Raw genomic sequence first — 17,986 nt, 5'->3', positions numbered from 1 at the left:
ATCATTATTCATTTTCGCATCTTAGAAGCTATTTCAAGTGTTCAAATAAATACACTTAGGAATTTATTATACCGTTAAACAATATGAGTCTTAACTCTACATATATATCTTCTCAATTCTAGTGAATAGTTTAATTCAAAAGAGTGATGGTAACTGCATGTATGAAAACGTTTGCTAGTCCAATGCCGTCTGTAAGTGCCAGTTCTTCCGATTCAGACCCATTCCAAACCATTGCATCTCAACTTCATTTAATTATTGTTAAGGAGTAGAGAGGCACAGAGATCTTGAGAATGCACACAGGATGCTAACCCCACTAAAACTTGAATGTTGCAAATCAACCATCTGTGCACTTCGTATGGGATTATTAACAAGGCAGGAGTAGAATAAATTACAAAATGATAGAAGGTGAAGATAATTCCCAGTGATCTCGGTATCATTGCCTGAAAATCTGGGTATGCCACAAATATAGCTTCCAAGGTTAAGTCTCAATGTAAAGACTAATTTCATCCTGCAGTCATTTCGATTCACCTCCACAATTACTGAAGGACAAAGATAAATTGGTAGGTGAAAACTAAAATGAGGTGAAAATCTTCCTGCTGTGTGGGAATTTCAATTCAAGTTGTTTCTGTTCAACATTAAAACACCTTTGACCACACAAAACTGAACCAATCTGATTCTGTTTCATGTGTGTAGGATCCCAGTATGTTACCAACTTGGGCTAAACGTATTCACAGAGGCCTCGTCATAAAACCTCTCATTTTGATCTGCTCCACTCCCTCACTGGTAGCCCATCCTCACAGTCCCCCATTTTCCCACACCAATTAGAAAATGACCAGAACCTTCATTAGCTGACTGAATACTCTTCACTGTCAGTCAAAAAACCTATTCCTGATGAAGGGATTATGCCCGAAACATTGATTCTCCCACTCCTTGGATGCTACCTGACCTGCTGTGATTTTCCAGCACCACAGTCTCGACTCTGCTCTCCAGCATCTGCAGACCTCATCTTCACCTATTCCTCACACTCCTCCAAACTCGAACAGTTTGATATTAATAAAAAAAGTTTTCCAAAAATTGGGAAGAAATGTTTTTCAACATCCCTGACATTATTCAACCAGATTGCTCTTAGCAGAAGATTAATCTTGAATTCCTGGAGACTCCAGGTCAATCCTGGACAGTTGGCAACCATAGGTCTGTATCAGGTATATTCCTCTAGTTGTGTTAGGAAGCCAGGTATCTTTAGTCTTAGCCTCTTGTACGTTGTTGTGTGCTGTCTGTTCAATCTCGTCTTCAGTAAATCTACAGCACTCACCAACATGTGAGCTTTATATGGGTAGATTACACACTAAATGGCACAGGGCACATGGGGCCATTTGGCCTATCATGTTAGTTTCCCATCTTTGAAAGAACTATCCAATTAGTCTCAATCCCATCCTCTTTCGCTGAAAGATACAGTCTGCTAATTTGCACTGCTGGAGGTGTAGTCTTCTGGCTGAGATATTAAACTGAAGCTGTCAACGAGAGTGTAAAAGATACCCTGGCAGTATTACAAAGAAGAGCAAGGATGTTATTTTTAGTGTCTCAGCCAATATTTACCTCGCCATGATCATCTTTTCATTTTTACGTTGCCTTTCGTGGGATCTTTGTCTTCAAAAACTGACTGCCACATTTGCCGTGTTACAAAATTATTCAATTGGCTGGAAAGTGGAGACTGTGAAAAGTGTTTTGGAAATGGCATTTTGTTTTTGAATCATTTTTGCAGCTTTAGGCGGAAAGTCTTTTTTTTCTCCATTCAGGGGACATGGGTGGTGGCTGTCAAAGGAGAACATTTACTGCCCAATCCTGATTACCCTGGAGAAGGCCGTCATATTCTATAATATTACCATCATTTACGAGCATGTGTTTACAACTCCGCACAGGCCAATGCAGCTGCCACTTCTGTTGTTGAGTAATTTCGAGTATTTCGGGACTTGGAGCTAAACCTGTTCCCATCTGCGATGGCAAAGTGTTTCAGGTCTGTGTGGCTCCAAACATATTGGCTCTCACAAAGCCATGAACACTGGGGGAATTCAATGAAAAAGCAACAAAATCATGCTGCACAATTACACTTGAACTGTTTTGTATAATCATGTAAATATGACACAAAATCCACTTCAAAGCTTTGTGAAAAAGTGTGTGACAAAAAGCGTTGTAGTCACAGCTAGTTAAAAAAGGTGTTGAGCATCAACTAGGGATACTAATGAGGTTTTTAATTGTGGGTGACACATACATCAGCACTGTGATTTATAGCTGCTACACTTCCACACACAACAAGTTATTTATTAATGAAATGTTTCTGTAAGGGGATTAGAGAAAGATTATTTTACATTGGTTTTGTTGAATAAAGGAGATTTAAAGGGTGATTCATTTTAAATTTATTCTGAATAAGAGTTACACTCTGTCTGATGCTTGATGACATTCGACCCTGAAGATGTTTGCTTTAATTGCACAGTCACTTTGGCCAACTGCTGCAAATAGACACCTGGCAGACTGATAGATATCCAATATGTTTGGGGGAGAAATGTTGCTAATGTATATTAGTGCTGACATTGTTTACCAATGATGAAAGAGTTCGTCGCTTGGACCTGGACGGATGTGGCAGCCTGGATCTCATTAACTGCTTCAACACAATCTGTTTTTTTAGTCCCTGTACCAAGTCAAAGTGGAAAAATGCAGAGAAATAGAAGAAATTATATTCCTAGAATTCAACAAGGCAGTCTCCCTTCTTCCGTCACATCATATTATGAACTAATGATCGTTTTCCTCCAGGGTAAAACATTTCCATTGTTAAACAACAGCACCCCTGCCAATTCACAATTACCAATGCCACAGGAGGTTATAGAATCATCAAGGAGGAGTGTGCGATTCCTGATGAAGGGCTCCGGCACGAAACGTTGATTTTCCTGCTCCTCGGATGCTGCCTGACCTGCTGTGGCTTTCCAGCAACACACTGTCAACTATAGAGTCATCAAGTTATACAGCTTGGAAACAACACTTCAGTCCAACTCGTCCATGCCAACCAGATATCCTAAATTAATCTAATCCCACTTGACAGCATTTGGCCCAAAATCTTCTAAACCCTTCCTATTCATATACCTATACAGATGCCTGTTAAATGTTGTAATTGTACCATCCTCCACCATCTCCCCTGGCAGCTCATTCCATACACGCACCACCACCTTCTGTGTGAAAAAGTTGCCCCTTAGGTCCCTTTTAAATCTTTCCCCTCTCACTTTAAACATATACCCTCTAGTTTTGGACTCTCCTCCCTTGGGGAAATGACTATTCACTCTATCCAGGCGCCTCATGATTTTATAAACCTCAATAAAAGGTCACCCATCAGCCTCGCACACTTCAGAGAAAACAGCCCCAGCCTATTCAGCCTCTCCCTATAGCTCAAAACCTCCAACCCTGGCAGCATCCTTGTAAATCTTTTCTGAACCCTTTCAAGTTTAACAACATCTTTCCTACAGCAGGGAGACAAGAACTGAAGGCAGTATTCCAAAAGTGGACTAACCAATATCCTGGTTGAAAGACTTGCATTTAAAAATCGCTTTTTGGAACCTCAGTGCTGCACTATGAGTGAGGGTTTAATGTGAAGACTTGCACGAGTCTCTATTCAAACTGCTCACAACCTTGAAAATCTGTCTAATTAAATGCCACTCTGAATGTCTCACCATTGCACAACATGTGGGGGATTAACATTCTAAACACGAATGCAATGTACACCTTAAACTCAGATCAGCACATTGTTTACTTGACAGCATTGAACAATGGGATTTATGTACCGTGCTCCTAATTGCTTAGACCCAAGCTTTCAGGTGAAAAGCTATCAGAAGACAGGGCAAATAATCAATAGCATTTCAGGAATAGATTAAGAATAACAAATTAGGAGGACACAGAACTCCGTTTGCTACAAGTGTTCAAATGAAAGCAGACTAAAGCATTTTTTCCTTAGAACTAACATTCTAGTGAAAAGCCCCACCTGAAGATAAAGCATCTCCAATTTACAATGAGGAATCTCCTGTTCCCAATAATTCATTTCGAGATATTATCTAATCAACCTGTTCAGTGATGTTATCATACACATCTGGTGCTGGTAACGTCTAACATTCCAGCCTGTATTTCTCACAGCTAGCTCAACATTGTCACAATCTTTATTGGGAATCAGTGCAGAGGGAAATCAGCAGAGGTTAAGATACTTTTTATCTTGCCCTGGTTTCATTTGGGGGAAATGTGGGTGGACACACTTTTCAATTATCAATGGCTCCATCTCAATAAGACACAAAAGACACAGTAATTCCTCAGAGGGCACTGAGTCTTATCCCATCTTATGTGAAACCCTCAGGATCAGATGCAATGCTGGGTTTATACATGGCCAGTGAGTCAAGAGTGGGCAGGGGTTAAAGCTGGCACTCTGTCTGTTGCTCTGTATTTTGTGCCCTTTGATTTAGGTTAAGCTGCTGCGTCCCATTTGCCATCATTTCTTTCCTATGTCAAACACTAGAAAAGGTGGAAATTAACTAAACCATCCATAAGATTTCTGGAATAAGAAGGTGCCTTATTTGTGAAACAACTTTGGCAATTTGTATCGTGAGGAATTGTGCTATTACTAGTTATGCTTTCAATGACTTTGTGCCAATTGCTGGACACTACAATTTATACTATTTAGAATAAGATACCTTTAGCGTTCTTTTTAACTATATAAATATTCCTTCTTCATCTCCTCAGAGCCAGAACAGACAGATCTTTATATCCTTATACACAGAATATAATACCAAACATTGTCTGCATAAAAAAAAGAGTGAGAAATGCAATGAGGATACAAGAGAAACAACAACAATAGGGAAAAAGAATGAGGGAGACAGGAGGAGAAAGAGAGAGAGAAAAACATATAAAAAGAGCAGGAGGAAGTAAAACTGAAACTGATGGAATGACAAGGTTAGTGATACAGAAGGTGAGAATGAAAGAGAAATAATTTTAAAAGCAACAGGGAGACAGAGAGAGTGCAAGAATGCATATTGAATTGACAGAAGTTAAAAAAGAAAGCCTGAGAGGGAAACAGAAAAACAAGGGAAAAAAAGCAAGCGAAGAATGAGAGAGTAAAGGAAATATTCTGGCAACGCTTCCTGAAAAATACATCTCTCTATTGCACTGGTTCTGAGAGTCAATAGAGAGGGCAATCAAAGCATTCTTTACCTGCCTTCACTTTGAAGAAGCGAACAAGTGAAAATATCTGTTTGCCAATAAATATTAGCCAGCTAGCTTTGTGAAATATATCTATTTTGACAGGAAAGACCAATTAATCTTATCAAGGTTTAATGATTTTTGGTTCCCTACATCAGGTTAGTCAATCTGAGCCAAGAAAATATATGGGACACAGTCATTGCTCTTTGAGGGATGAGAGCAACTGAAGCAGGGATAATATCTATTGAATCAGCTACATTGTGAAAATGATATTAAGGCTGAATATTTGAAGCTTTCTCTGAGTTGCACATTAAGTTGCACAATTGTTGTGGATCAGTTGGCAGCACTTTTACCTCTGAGTCAAAAGGTTGTGGATTAGATGTCTCACTCCAGGGATATAAGTCTACAATTTAGGCTGATGTTCCAGGACAGTAATGAGAAAGTGCTGCACGTTCAGAGTAACTGCCCTTTTGGATGGGGCATCTGTCTTCTCAGGTGGATACACATTTGTGCATAAGACACTGTTCTGAACATTTTTAGTAACTATGGTTCAGAACTCAAGCAGCAAACACCACATGGCTGACAGCCTGCAATGCTTTGTTTTCTAAATTCTATTTAATTGTGGAAATTGGTAGCAGTGAATGAAGGTGAGGGTTAGATTAGGAGGTGCATGCTTGTATTTGTATCTCTGTAATTGCTAATATAAATGCTTACAAAATGTGTAAAGATTGGATCTAGTTCTATCCTTCACCATCTGGCTTTCTGGACTATAACATTCAAGTTTCCTATGTTTATCAACCAATCAATTATGTGATTGGAAATTATAGCAGAGGAATGAGAATTGGAATTGTAGATTAAGCCCCATTTCTGAACTCTCAATATGGTAATGGCTAGCATGAGGGGACATAGCTTTAAATTGAGGGGTGATGGATATTGGACAGATGTCAGAGTTAGTTTCTTTACTCAGGGAGTAGTAGCGGCGTGGAATGCACTGCCTGCAGCAGTAGTAGACTCACCAACATTAAGAGCATTTATATGGTAATTGGATAGGCATATGGATGATAATGGAATAGTGTAGGTTAGATGGGCTTCAGATTGGTTTCACAGGTTAGCGCAACATTGAGGGCCGAAGGCCCTGTACTGCACTGTAATGTTGTATGTTCTATGCACTTTCATCAGGTAAATGTGTTTGTGGAGGAGCTTCAGTATAAAATGTACCTGTCCCTTGATCAGTTATTACTGTTAATGTGATCGATTTGTCCCACTCTTTTGTGATTCGCTTTGGATCATTTGGTTATGTGAAACATTCAGAATGAAGCCAGAACCTCTTTCTGTCATATTGGCTTTCAGCTGAGTCAGGCAAAAGGAAAGGGGCTGTGGGATTAATGCTGAAATATTGTGCAATTAAAAATGTTACATATCCTGTGAAACAGCCAATGCCCTAGACAATTATCTATCTTACCAATACTGGAGAAGATGCAAGTAGGATGATACCAGAACTGAAAAGGTAAATTTACACTTGAAGGAATTCTTTTCTCCAGAAAAACATAAGACCGAGTTGTGACCGACGAAAATACCTTCAAAGGTATGACTGGTTTTGATAGGCAAAACAGAAGCAATAGATATAAGTTACAGTCACTGAAAAACCTAAAGGGAATCAGGAGAAACTCCCTTACACACCAAGGCCAGCATACTATGTGTCACCACAAGGGGGCAGGTACTCAGCCCGCTGCCTCCTCACCCATTCCTAAGTTTACCCCTATAATGTAGATGGCGTCAAAATCAGCAGCCATCCGCAATGTGTAAATGAGGAACTAAAGCTTAACACTCCCTGATAGTAGCTGAAAATGTGTTGCTGGAAAAGCGCAGCAGGTCAGGCAGCATCCAGGGAACAGGAGAATCGACGTTTCGGGCATAAGCCCTTCTTCAGGAATGAGGAAAGTTTGTCCAGCAGGCTAAGATAAAAGGTAGGGAGGAGGGACTTGGGGGAGGGGCGTCGGAAATGTGATAGTGGAAAGAGGTCAAGGTGAGGGTGATAGGTCAGACTGGGTTGGGTTGGTTGGTCTCAGGAAGACGATTGCAGGTTAGGAAGGCGGTGCTGAATTCGATGGATTTGACTGAGACAAGGTGGGGGGAGGGAGAATGAGGAAACTGGTGAAATCCGAGTTCATCCCTTATGGTTGGAGGGTTCCTAGGCGGAAGATGAGACGCTCTTCCTCCAACCGTCGTGTTGTTGTGGTCTGGCGATCGAGGAGTCCAAAGACCTGCATATCCTTGGTGGAGTAGGAGGGGGAATTGAAATGTTGAGCCACAGGGTGATTGGGTTGGTTGGTCCGGGTGTCCCAGAGGTGTTCTCTGAAACGCTCCGCAAGTAGCCGGCAAGTAGTAGGTGTAATGAGAGGTTGACTACCTACACCTCTCCCTCTTAACAGGAAGCCACATACTGCAGTCATAATTCCAGGAATATAGGTTAACATACAGTGAATGTGGTAGTTCTTCAATTCATTAATGGCATAACCTACAAGTCATAACACTACTGCAGTGCATACAAAGTCAATGAAAGAATAATCATGGAACACAACCTCAGAACTTAAACTCCTGCCATGAATTGGAGGAGAGTCACAGGAGCTCCAATGATAGTCAGCAGGTGCTGACGTATTCACTTCATCATGTCACTCAAAATTGACTATTTTCTCGACTTAGTCTAGGTAGCTGTGGGAGTCGGTCGGTTTGTAGTAGATGTCCGTGTTGATTCGGTCGCCTGAGATAGAAATAGAAAGGTCGAGGAAGCGGAGGGAGGAATCTGAGACTGTCCAGGTGAATTTGAGGTCGGGGTGGAAGGTGTTGGTGAAGTGGATGAACTGTTCAACCTCCTCGTGGGAGCACGAGGCAGCGCCGATACAGTCATCGATGTAGCGGAGGAAAAGGTGGGAGGCGGGGCCAGTGTAGTTGCGGAAGATGGATTGTTCCACATATCCTACGAAGAGGCAGGCATAGCTGGGGCCCATGCGGGTGCCCATGGCTACTCCTTTCATTTGGAGGAAGTGGGAGGATTTCCACATATCCTACGAAGAGGCAGGCATAGCTTCCACATATCCTACAAAGAGGCAGGCATAGCTCTGAAGAAGGGCTTATGCCCGAAACGTCGATTCTTCTGTTCCCTGGATGCTGCCTGACCTGCTGCACTTTTCCAGCAACACATTTTCAGCTCTGATCTCCCAGCATCTGCAGACCTCACTTACTCCCTGATAGTACCCCATCCACACTTTAATGCAGTTGGTGTTTTTAAGAGCCAACATAAATGTTTTAAATGGTGGGAAGGATACCTTCAGAGGCCCATCAGAGACAGCTCAGAAGATGTTAGCACTGATGGGGCAGCGTGAAACTCAGTTTGGATAGCCTTCTCCTGTCTTTGCCTCACTCGGGCAGCAGGGTGGCTTAGTGGTTAGCACTGCTACCTCACAGTGCCAGGGACCGAGTTTCGATCCCAGCTTTGGGCGCCTGTCTGTGTGGAGTTTGCACATTCTCCCCGTGTCTAAGTAGGTTTCCTCCGAGTGCTCCGCTTTCCTCCCACAATCCAAAGATGTGCAGGTCAGGTGAAATGGCCATGCTAAATTGCCCATAGTGTTAGTCAGGAGTAAATATAGGGTCCCGGGAATGGGTCTGAGTGGGTTACTCTTCAGAGGGTCGGTGTGGACTTGTCAGGCCAAATGGCCTGCTTCCTGACTGTAGGGAATCTAATCTAATCATTGTTTCATGTTAGCATGTGTACTGTGGCTATTGGCCACCAGAGGGAGTTATGATCACCCTCTCTCTTTCTTTCCCCACCAATCACATCCATAAAGCCCTTATGACCACCACTGCCCCCCATGGTTGAAAGTGTCCCTTAGTTTATTCCCTAAGAATTGGTCACCTTGTGTTTGGCTGATTGGTACAGATGCATTTTAAGGGAAATTGGATTAATGCATGATAGGATAAAATGAAGAGGGGTGCGAGGAGACCAACATGTTACATAAGTATAGGCATGGAGCATTGAGCAGAACAGCCTTTTTCTGGACTGGAACCTCAAAGTACTCCCAAATAATACTTGTTACTAAACTCATTTATACATATATTGACATGAGGCAGTAATCCTTACCATGGGCATCTCGATAATAAGCATGAGTCACACTGCGAAATCTTTCTTGCCCTGCAGTATCCCAGATCTGAAATCAGAAGCAAAAGCCTGTGAGTTATTCCTGTCGAAAGATCAATGCTTTCATTGAGCCTTCCATCAGGTTGATACAAATTCACTTCCCTACCCATCATGTTCTGCTATTTCAGATCCGGACATGAATAAAAGTACAGTCATATCTGACATATACCAGTGTAGCAAACACTGTGTCAGACTGATTGGAGATGATCAAGCTCAGCTATTTATGAGTGACATCACTTGGATGTTTCTGAGGTACCATTTTTGTTACTGGTCGGGAGTGTTAGCTGTAGCCGATCACTGGTAGATTAGGTCCTCTTTTTGAACTGCCACAGTCCTTATACCACACCACTCACCCAGGTTATTAACTTACCAAAGACATGTGGCCAAAATACGCAGCAAACAATTTGATGGGATCTATACAATGGCAGACTGATGATGTACATCGAAGAGAATCCTGCCCTTCGCCACCTTTCAAGTTCCTTTCTAAACCCTAAATCCTTGACCAAGTTTTTTGGGAAGCCCTCCTCTATAACCTTCTTTCACACCCTGTCCATGTTTCTTAGATTGTGCATCAGTAAATCAAGACAGAAAGGGCATGCTTCAATGTTAAAAAAACACAATTTAGGTTGTTGTTGCATTAGCAATGAGTAAGAACAGTTTGAAAATCACGAACAGTGCAAACCTAATTCTTCTCAACTCATTCTTGATGGATAAGGCCCCTTGTAAATTGACATGTAGCCCTTTTGATATTTATTAAGTATGTAGAACATAGGAAATAGGTGCAGGTGTAGGCCATTCGATCCTTCAAGTCTGGTCCTCCATTCAATAAGGTCACAGCTGATCTCCTATCTTAGTACTACCTTTCCACACCATCTCCGAATCACCTAATTCTCTCTTTTCCTTATATTAAATGTATAGGGAGATGATTTAGATGCTGTCTTATTTGGCCAATTTTACACAGTTTAGATAGGCCCAGCAGTGTTATTAACATTAGGATGAGATCAATTTTCATTCATCCATCTGAGATTTTTTTGTCATGATTTCAAATTATCAAGCCCAGTGTAAATTCAGAAATCAACTTGCTGAATCTTGTAAATACTCATTAAGACCTCAATAAGACTTGGTTAGATAAGGATTAGAATTATTCATGTTTAATATTCAGAGTCCCTCCATTTAAATGTTCAAGCAATCAAATATAAAGAAATTATTCTAATCTCCTGGGCACACGCCTTAGATAATGAGAGCGTGACTGATAGGAAAGCTTTGTCTGTTTTGTTTGAGAGGTATCTGGGATCAATGTCCAGGATCAACGTGCACCTCACTCAGCTACAGAATGCAAGGCAGCCACTTTTTTTTGGAAGAAATGGTTGAATAGTATCTCACATGAATAATGTGACTGGGGTTTGTTAGCTCTAGGCAGTATTACATAACGGATTCTGCTTTGATGGCAGGGAGAAGGTTTAGTGCCCATTTACAAGGGAGTGCTCCATCCTTTCTGCTTACTGAACTGTTATCCATGGGGAACATAATGTAATGCATGCTACAATTCTCAGCCATAACCGTCTGACAACAGACTCTAACAAGTGTTAGCATTCCTGTTTACGACGGTGCCATACAAATCCCAAGACATAAAACTACAGGCTGAGCTGCTAGTGTTGAACTCCAATAGAAAAGCAACAAATTCTTTACGTATAATGGATTTTGATTTAAAGGCAGTAGCGAAAGAGAACCTGACTATTCGACGATTAAACAGGCCAATAACCAACCAATAATAAAAAGTGGTTCCTTTATGTAAAAAAAACGCTTTGTTGAATGTAGCAGGACTTGGAAGTCTTTCACAAGGTTGCCTGATAATGTACAAGAATGTGGCTTTGCCAATTATTTAAGTTCAGCATTTGTCAAACCCTGTTAAGAGTGAATGCAGTCTGCATTCAGATCATGACATTCCTGCAGGCCAGGCTTTACTCTGGCACTACACAGAGGTCATTCAGAAAGTGCTTAGGTTGGGATGATGTGCATCTGGGGCCCCATAGAACTCTACATGGACCATCCAACTCAACAGTAACTGTTAGATGAACAATCCCAATGAGAAATCAACACGCTCCTTTTCCTGTCAAGTACCAATGTGGAATGCTCCCTTTCCTCCACCTCCCTGTCTTTCTCTGCGGTCTGGACAGAGGGCTTAATTTTACTGCAATGATTTAGCAGGAAAACAGTGCAGCACCCTTAAAAATAAATTGCATTCGCATAGCAACTGGCATGACTGCAGGACATCCCAAAGTGCTTTACTGCCAATGAAGTACTGCTGAAGTGTAGTCACTTTGTAAAGCAGAAAAGATAGACAACCAATTTGATGCACAGCAAGATCCCACATACAGCAATGTAACAATAGCATAATCATCTTCCTCTGGCAAATTGACTGGCTTGGACAGTGAAGGGAAACTGCCCTGTTCTTCCAAATTGTGTCGTAAGAGATGTTGGCCACATCTGAAAGGGATGAAGAAACCTTGATTTAACACCATTCAAAACACAGCACTTTCTAGGCTGCCCAGTTTTGATTTTTGTGCTGAGATCCTAGAGTAGGTCTTGGACTCACGACTGTTGGTGGTTTAGATAGAGTGCTGCCACAAATTCTCCAATCTATGCTGAGTCTAAAGTCCTGACTGAGTATCAGCAGTACTGATTAGACTACAGGATTGTCTTTACAAGAACAGGCCTTACATAATAAAGAGTAGTTAATGGGAAGATAGCAAAACGTGTAAGTTACCTTGTCTAGTTATTTCTCCTGACCACATCAGGATCCCAGAGACGGTGTGACATCCTCAGTTTGCATGGAACCAATTCAACATGAACACTTTAAGAACCATTCCCTTATACAACAAACACATACTCCTGTTTATAAGTAATGGTGCTACCAATTGAGTCACAGCAGCTCCCACGGTTTTGTCAGACTTTTAGAAATGTTTCTCTTTTTTGCTTTAAGATTAGTCACAAACACACAAGAAATCCATTGAGCTTAATTTTACAAACTGTTATTGGCAGCTGTGATGAGAAAAATTGGAACATTACCCACTTGAGTAGTTTTGAAACGGATTTTAATTTTGTTGAGTCTAAAAATTAATTTATCATTTGGTCGCACCGAATACTGTAAGGTTTCTGTTCCTTCATCATTTTGAATGCAACACTAAAAAGATCAGAGGTCAGAGGTCAGACATACCTGCAGCTTAACTTTCACGTCATCCACATTTAATACTTTATTCTGAAAGAAAGAAAAGGAGAATATAAAATGATTGACCAAGAAACACCTATTTGGACCGAAGGGTTTGTTTCTGCGTTGTACAAATCTGTCACTTTACCTAGATTGTCATAAAAATTCTCTAACGTCTCCTTAGTCACTGAATGTTCTTATCCAGTCAGTCCTAAATGTGACTCCAGGCTCATTGCAATGTGCTTGATTCTTAACACATGCAAGTCTCAGTTCAATAAAGGATGGGCAATTAATACTGGCCTTGTTCATGATGGCCAAATCCTGACAATGAATTAAAAAGAAGATACTGACCTGAAAAGAGCAATAGAAACACATTTTAATGAATCTTATAACCACCTGATGAAGGAGCAGCACTCCGAAAGCTAGTGCTTCCAAATAAACCTGTTGGACTATAACCCAGTGTTGCGTGACTTTTAACAACGTATTTGGATTGCAAAGTTACAACACGTTTTGTGCAACAACTGACCAATCATCTTTAAAAACTTTGTGATTTTGTATTTGTTCATTATTTTCAGGCTGGATGCCTGGTTAAGATTCAACTCTCCAATGCCTCCACCCCTTCCCAATCTCTGTGACCTTTTCCCGCCTTGATCTCGCTGAGATATCTCCTTTAATTGTAGTTGTTCCACAGTTAATGGACCTGCATCAGCAGCCTGCACCCTAAACTCTGGAATTTCCCTTCTTGAACTTTTTAATCTCCCTCTTACCTCCACTGCATCACTATGTATTTGATTACCAATCTAATATTTCTTTATGTGCATAACTCGACGTCATTTTTTTCCAAAAAGCTCCTCTGATGTGCGTTAAGACGGTTTATGATATTAAAGGCACCAATATAAATACAGTTGCTAGTTGTTGCTAGAGACAAAGCTTGTCTTGAAACCAGATTTATTTTGTGCTGAATGAAGAAAAAGCCAATTTGCTCCTATTGTTCCACAGTCCTCCCATTGGCGGTTTACTATTCAGGACGTGGTGATGCAGTGATTACGTTATCACATTGTCCATGAAGTGGCAAACCCAATGTGATACAGAAGCATATGTTCAAATCCCACAACAGTTGGGGCATTTAAAGTCAAGTCATTAAAAAGACTCTGGAATCCAAAACTAATGTCAGTAATGTTGACCATAACACACCAAGTTGGACTGAAGGGTCTGTTTCCACGCTGTACAAATCTGTCACTTTACCTAGGTTGTCATAAAAATTCTCTAATGTCTCCTTAGTCACTGAATGTTCTTATCCAGTCAGTCCTAAATGTGACTCCAGGCTCATTGCAATGTGCTTGATTCTTAACACATGCAAGTCTCAGTTCAATAAAGGATGGGCAATTAATACTGGCCTTGTTCATGATGGCCAAATCCTGACAATGAATTAAAAAGAAGATACTGACCTGAAAAGAGCAATAGAAATCCACTTTAAAATCAAATCCATTTGTTTCAAAAGAAAGGTCTTAGGCATTTTAATAAGCAGACACTAAGACCATTCTTCTTCATCTTCAGTTGTCCACCCAAAGGCAGATCTGACCTACTGCACCGAAACCTCTACCAAGGAGAAGGTAAGGAGGCAGGGACTGAATTCACTGCAGCAGCCAGGATGGGGATTGAACCCTGTGCCGTTATCACCAATCTGATCACCACCAATTATCCAGCCATCTGAGGCAACAACCATTCCACCATCCAATCAGACTAAGTTGCCATGGCAACATACCTGTATGCCATAGTCCTGATCTGTGAATAGTGATGGCAGAAATTCCCATTTTCCTTTTGTGACATGGCTGAGTGGGAATCTCTCCTGCTGTCACCACCTACCATTGGTGTATAGATTGGGAGCATTTACTCTCTTTGGCCATGTCATGAATGCATCTTCCTTGGCCAACAAGTCCTGGATTGGGACTTGAATCTGGAACTCCTGGCTCAGAAACAGGGAGACTACTTCGATAATTTGCTAAACAACCTGTTCAAAGATGTTATTACATATCACTGCAGCAGGTGGGATGTGAATCCAGCGTCCTGGCTCAGAGGTAGGGACACTACCACTGCACTGCAGAAGTCCCTAGGAACACTACACACTGCACCAAAGACCAATTGAGAGTATTATCCCTGGCAATCAGGAACAAGAGGTCATTATTATCTCAACCCAAGGCCTCTTGAGACGAATAAGGTGCTAGGTACAGCTTGAATTTAAAGCCCTGTTGACCAATCAGGTGTGCAGAGGGGTCAGGAGTAAACCCAACATCTTGTCACCAAGGAAACAAGAGAACAAAAAGGGCTGCACGTAATCAATTTTTTTAACTGAGTTGTGAAGGAATAGCTTTTGCCAAGGTATATGGGGAATGTAAAAGGGTTATTAGGAATCACTTTATTTTATCAAATAATGTGGGCTAATGATATAGCGAAGCTTTGTAGATTCATTAGTTTTGTATTATTGCAATGAGTCAAACTGCATTCTTTGTTGAGTGAGCACATTTGAAACATTAGGCAGTGCAATGGTTCAGATATGGTCTTATCTTACTAATGTTTTCTCCAGCCAAATATGAAAAGATTGAAAATGTGCAATGAAAATCTCAAGGTCGTCCCTAGGTTGGTCTATTGTGTAGTAGATATCAGGCAATGCAGTCGGACCCCTCAACCTGAGACATTCTGACCATTTTGGGGTGAGTGATACCACCATGTTGAATAAAACATCTCACGTAGATCCTAAACATTGACAAGATTATGGAAAACAAACCCAGGTTCCAGAGATTTCCCATTATTGCAGTGACAATTCATCAATGCCCAACAATAATCCAGCCTTCCTTAAAAACTTTATTTTGTAAATGACTAAATGCAACTTAAAATGAAGGAAAAAATGCAATCTACAAGCAGAGGGGCTCAAGAAACAGGTTGGAAAGGAACTGTGGCTTCATATAAAACTGAACAAAAGGAGAATTTTCATTTAGATACACAGCTTTGGAGCAATCAATCCCTTTCATCTTTCATCAGAGGCAGAAAGCAAAATGCTTCAGTGTGGGTGATTTCCACTTAGCCATCAGCCACCCAAGGGAGATCATTAGCCACCAGATCACAATGCTATATCGTGCACTAATCATTCAAATCATATGGTGTTCTGGGAGTATTTTTCCCTCCAACTGCAAAATGCAAAGGCATCATTAACAGGCAGATTACTATTTACATCTTTACTCACCATTTAAGAAGCAGCTTTATATATAAAAAAATACAATTAAAGTGCTTTCCACTATGGCCATTGATACTTTCCCTTTTTATGTTAGCATCAGCCACTGTGAGATTAGTGCCTTTTGGCTCAGGTCTCCTAGTAATGTCTGCCATTGTCAGTTTGTGATAAATAGGACAAGTTCAGTTTGAAGCAAGTTTCTCCCATTTGCATAACTTTCGGGGTCTTGGAAATCACTTCAATCTCTAAAATATGTGTCCATCTCATTGTCTGTCCACAGCATGATTTTGACATGGCACAAGGGCATTACATACATTGGATCAAGCTGCAGTCACACACAGAGGATGAAAGGCCATTGACCTGAAAGGTTAACCCTCTCTCTCCAAAGCGGCTGCCAAGCACCTCAAGGTTTAAACACCGGAACAGAAGAAATCAGACCTACAGTCCCTCGAGCTAGCTTCATTGTTCAATCAGATGGTGGTTGATTTGTGTTTATGATTTGGAGATGCCGGGAAAGGCCATTGACCTGAAAGGTTAACCCTCTCTCTCCAAAGCGGCTGCCAAGCACCTCAAGGTTTAAACACCGGAACAGAAGAAATCAGACCTACAGTCCCTCGAGCAAGCTTCACTGTTCAATCAGATGGTGGTTGATTTGTGTTTATGATTTGGAGATGCCGGTGTTGGATTGGGGTGTACAAAGTTAAAAATCACACAACACCAGGTAATAGTCTAACAGATTTAATTGGAAGCACTAGCTTCCAACCACCTGATGAAGGCGCGGCGCTCCGAAAACTAGTGCTTCCAGTTAAACCTGTTGGACTATAACCTGGCGTTGTGTCATTTTTAGATTTGTGTTTAGCCATATTTACTCAGTGTACCCCTTTCTAATAAAACTCCATCTATCTTTAGTAGAACACCCAGCATCCGCTGCCTTTGAAGGTTAGACTTCCATCTAACCTTTGCATGAAGAAGTCCCTCTTGATTTTGCTCCCGATAGGCCTATCGTCACTGGGTCTGACTTTCACGAAAAGTGTCGAATGTCTTTTTATCGAAGACGATTAGCTGGCAGCCTGTCAGAAAGTGGCACAAAGTAGTGGCAAGAGGGGTATGGGCAGTGTCCTTCTCAATGCCAGCCAGTTTATCCTGTCAGAGTAAGCAGCTACTGATTAAAAAATGAAACAAGGTGCACTGCATCCACATGAGGCTTCAATGGGCACAGGAGGGGAGCTGAAGGTGTACTGGTTATGTCTCATCCAGAACCCTAGGTTAACGCTCTGGCAACATGGGTTCAAATCCCACCATGGCAGACGGTGAAATTTAAATTTAATAAAACAAATCCAGAATAAAAGGTTAGCCCGATGCCAAATGTTATTAGAACCCAGTTGCTTCATTAATATCCTTTAGGGAAGGAAATTTGTTGTCCTTATCCAGTCTCCATGTGACTCCAGACCCACGGCAATATGGCTGACTCTTAACTGCCCTCAGGGCAATTGGGGATGGGCAACAATTGCTGGCCTAGCCAGTGACACCCTCATCCCTTGACAAATTGAGTCCCTTGACTCAATATTGAGTCCAACAGTTCTAGGGCTTGAGGTACCTTCTCCCATGTCCTTATCCCAAACCCCCACACACATTGGCCTTGTTATCACATGGCCTGTTATTACACACAACCCATTGTTAGCCACTGATTGCCCCCTTTAGTAACAATTCATTCTTCCAGACTCATCGTTACCCACTCCTTTGTCAGTCCAACTGATCTTCTCTCTCTTTGCGCTCTATCCCCAACTATTGTTTACTACCCACCCACCCCCACCCCACACAAACTATCTGCTGTGTGAAAATTGACTTTTACCCTAGCTACCATCAGTTCTGAAGAAAGGTCACTGGACTCTGCTTTCTCTCAAGGTCACTGGACTCTGCTTTCTCTCCACAGATGCTGCCAGACCTGCTGAGATTTTCCAGCATTTTCTGCTTTTTGCTTTCCCTTGAAAAGTTTTTGTTTTTAAACTGGCACTTGCCAGTCTCTGGGAATCCCTAGTAGCCAAGAGACCATGGGTTGAAATTTGGGTCTATGGTTGGGACTGCAGTATTTTGATAAAATGAGAGGTCAAGTCGAGGTCTGCACTGT

The 17,986-nt window shown here is 41.5% G+C and overlaps 1 protein-coding gene across 1 annotated transcript in view; it reads right to left on the bottom strand.

The window, feature by feature from the left end:
* Positions 1-17,986, bottom strand: part of LOC122560518 (ras-related protein Rab-26-like) — a 362,870-nt gene that overhangs the window by 125,787 nt on the left and 219,097 nt on the right. The window contains exons 3-4 of the mRNA XM_043711201.1: positions 12,639-12,680; positions 9,365-9,431 (exon numbers count right to left, since the gene is read on the bottom strand). Of these exons, the coding sequence (XP_043567136.1) occupies positions 9,365-9,431; positions 12,639-12,680 (109 nt within the window). The remainder of the gene's footprint in view (positions 1-9,364; positions 9,432-12,638; positions 12,681-17,986) is intronic.

The sequence above is a fragment of the Chiloscyllium plagiosum genome, chromosome 21, assembly GCF_004010195.1.
Source record: "Chiloscyllium plagiosum isolate BGI_BamShark_2017 chromosome 21, ASM401019v2, whole genome shotgun sequence".
Taxonomy (NCBI): Eukaryota; Metazoa; Chordata; class Chondrichthyes; order Orectolobiformes; family Hemiscylliidae; genus Chiloscyllium; species Chiloscyllium plagiosum.
The sequence above is the reverse complement of the archived record's forward strand: the minus strand, read 5'-3'. Positions and strand labels throughout refer to the sequence as shown.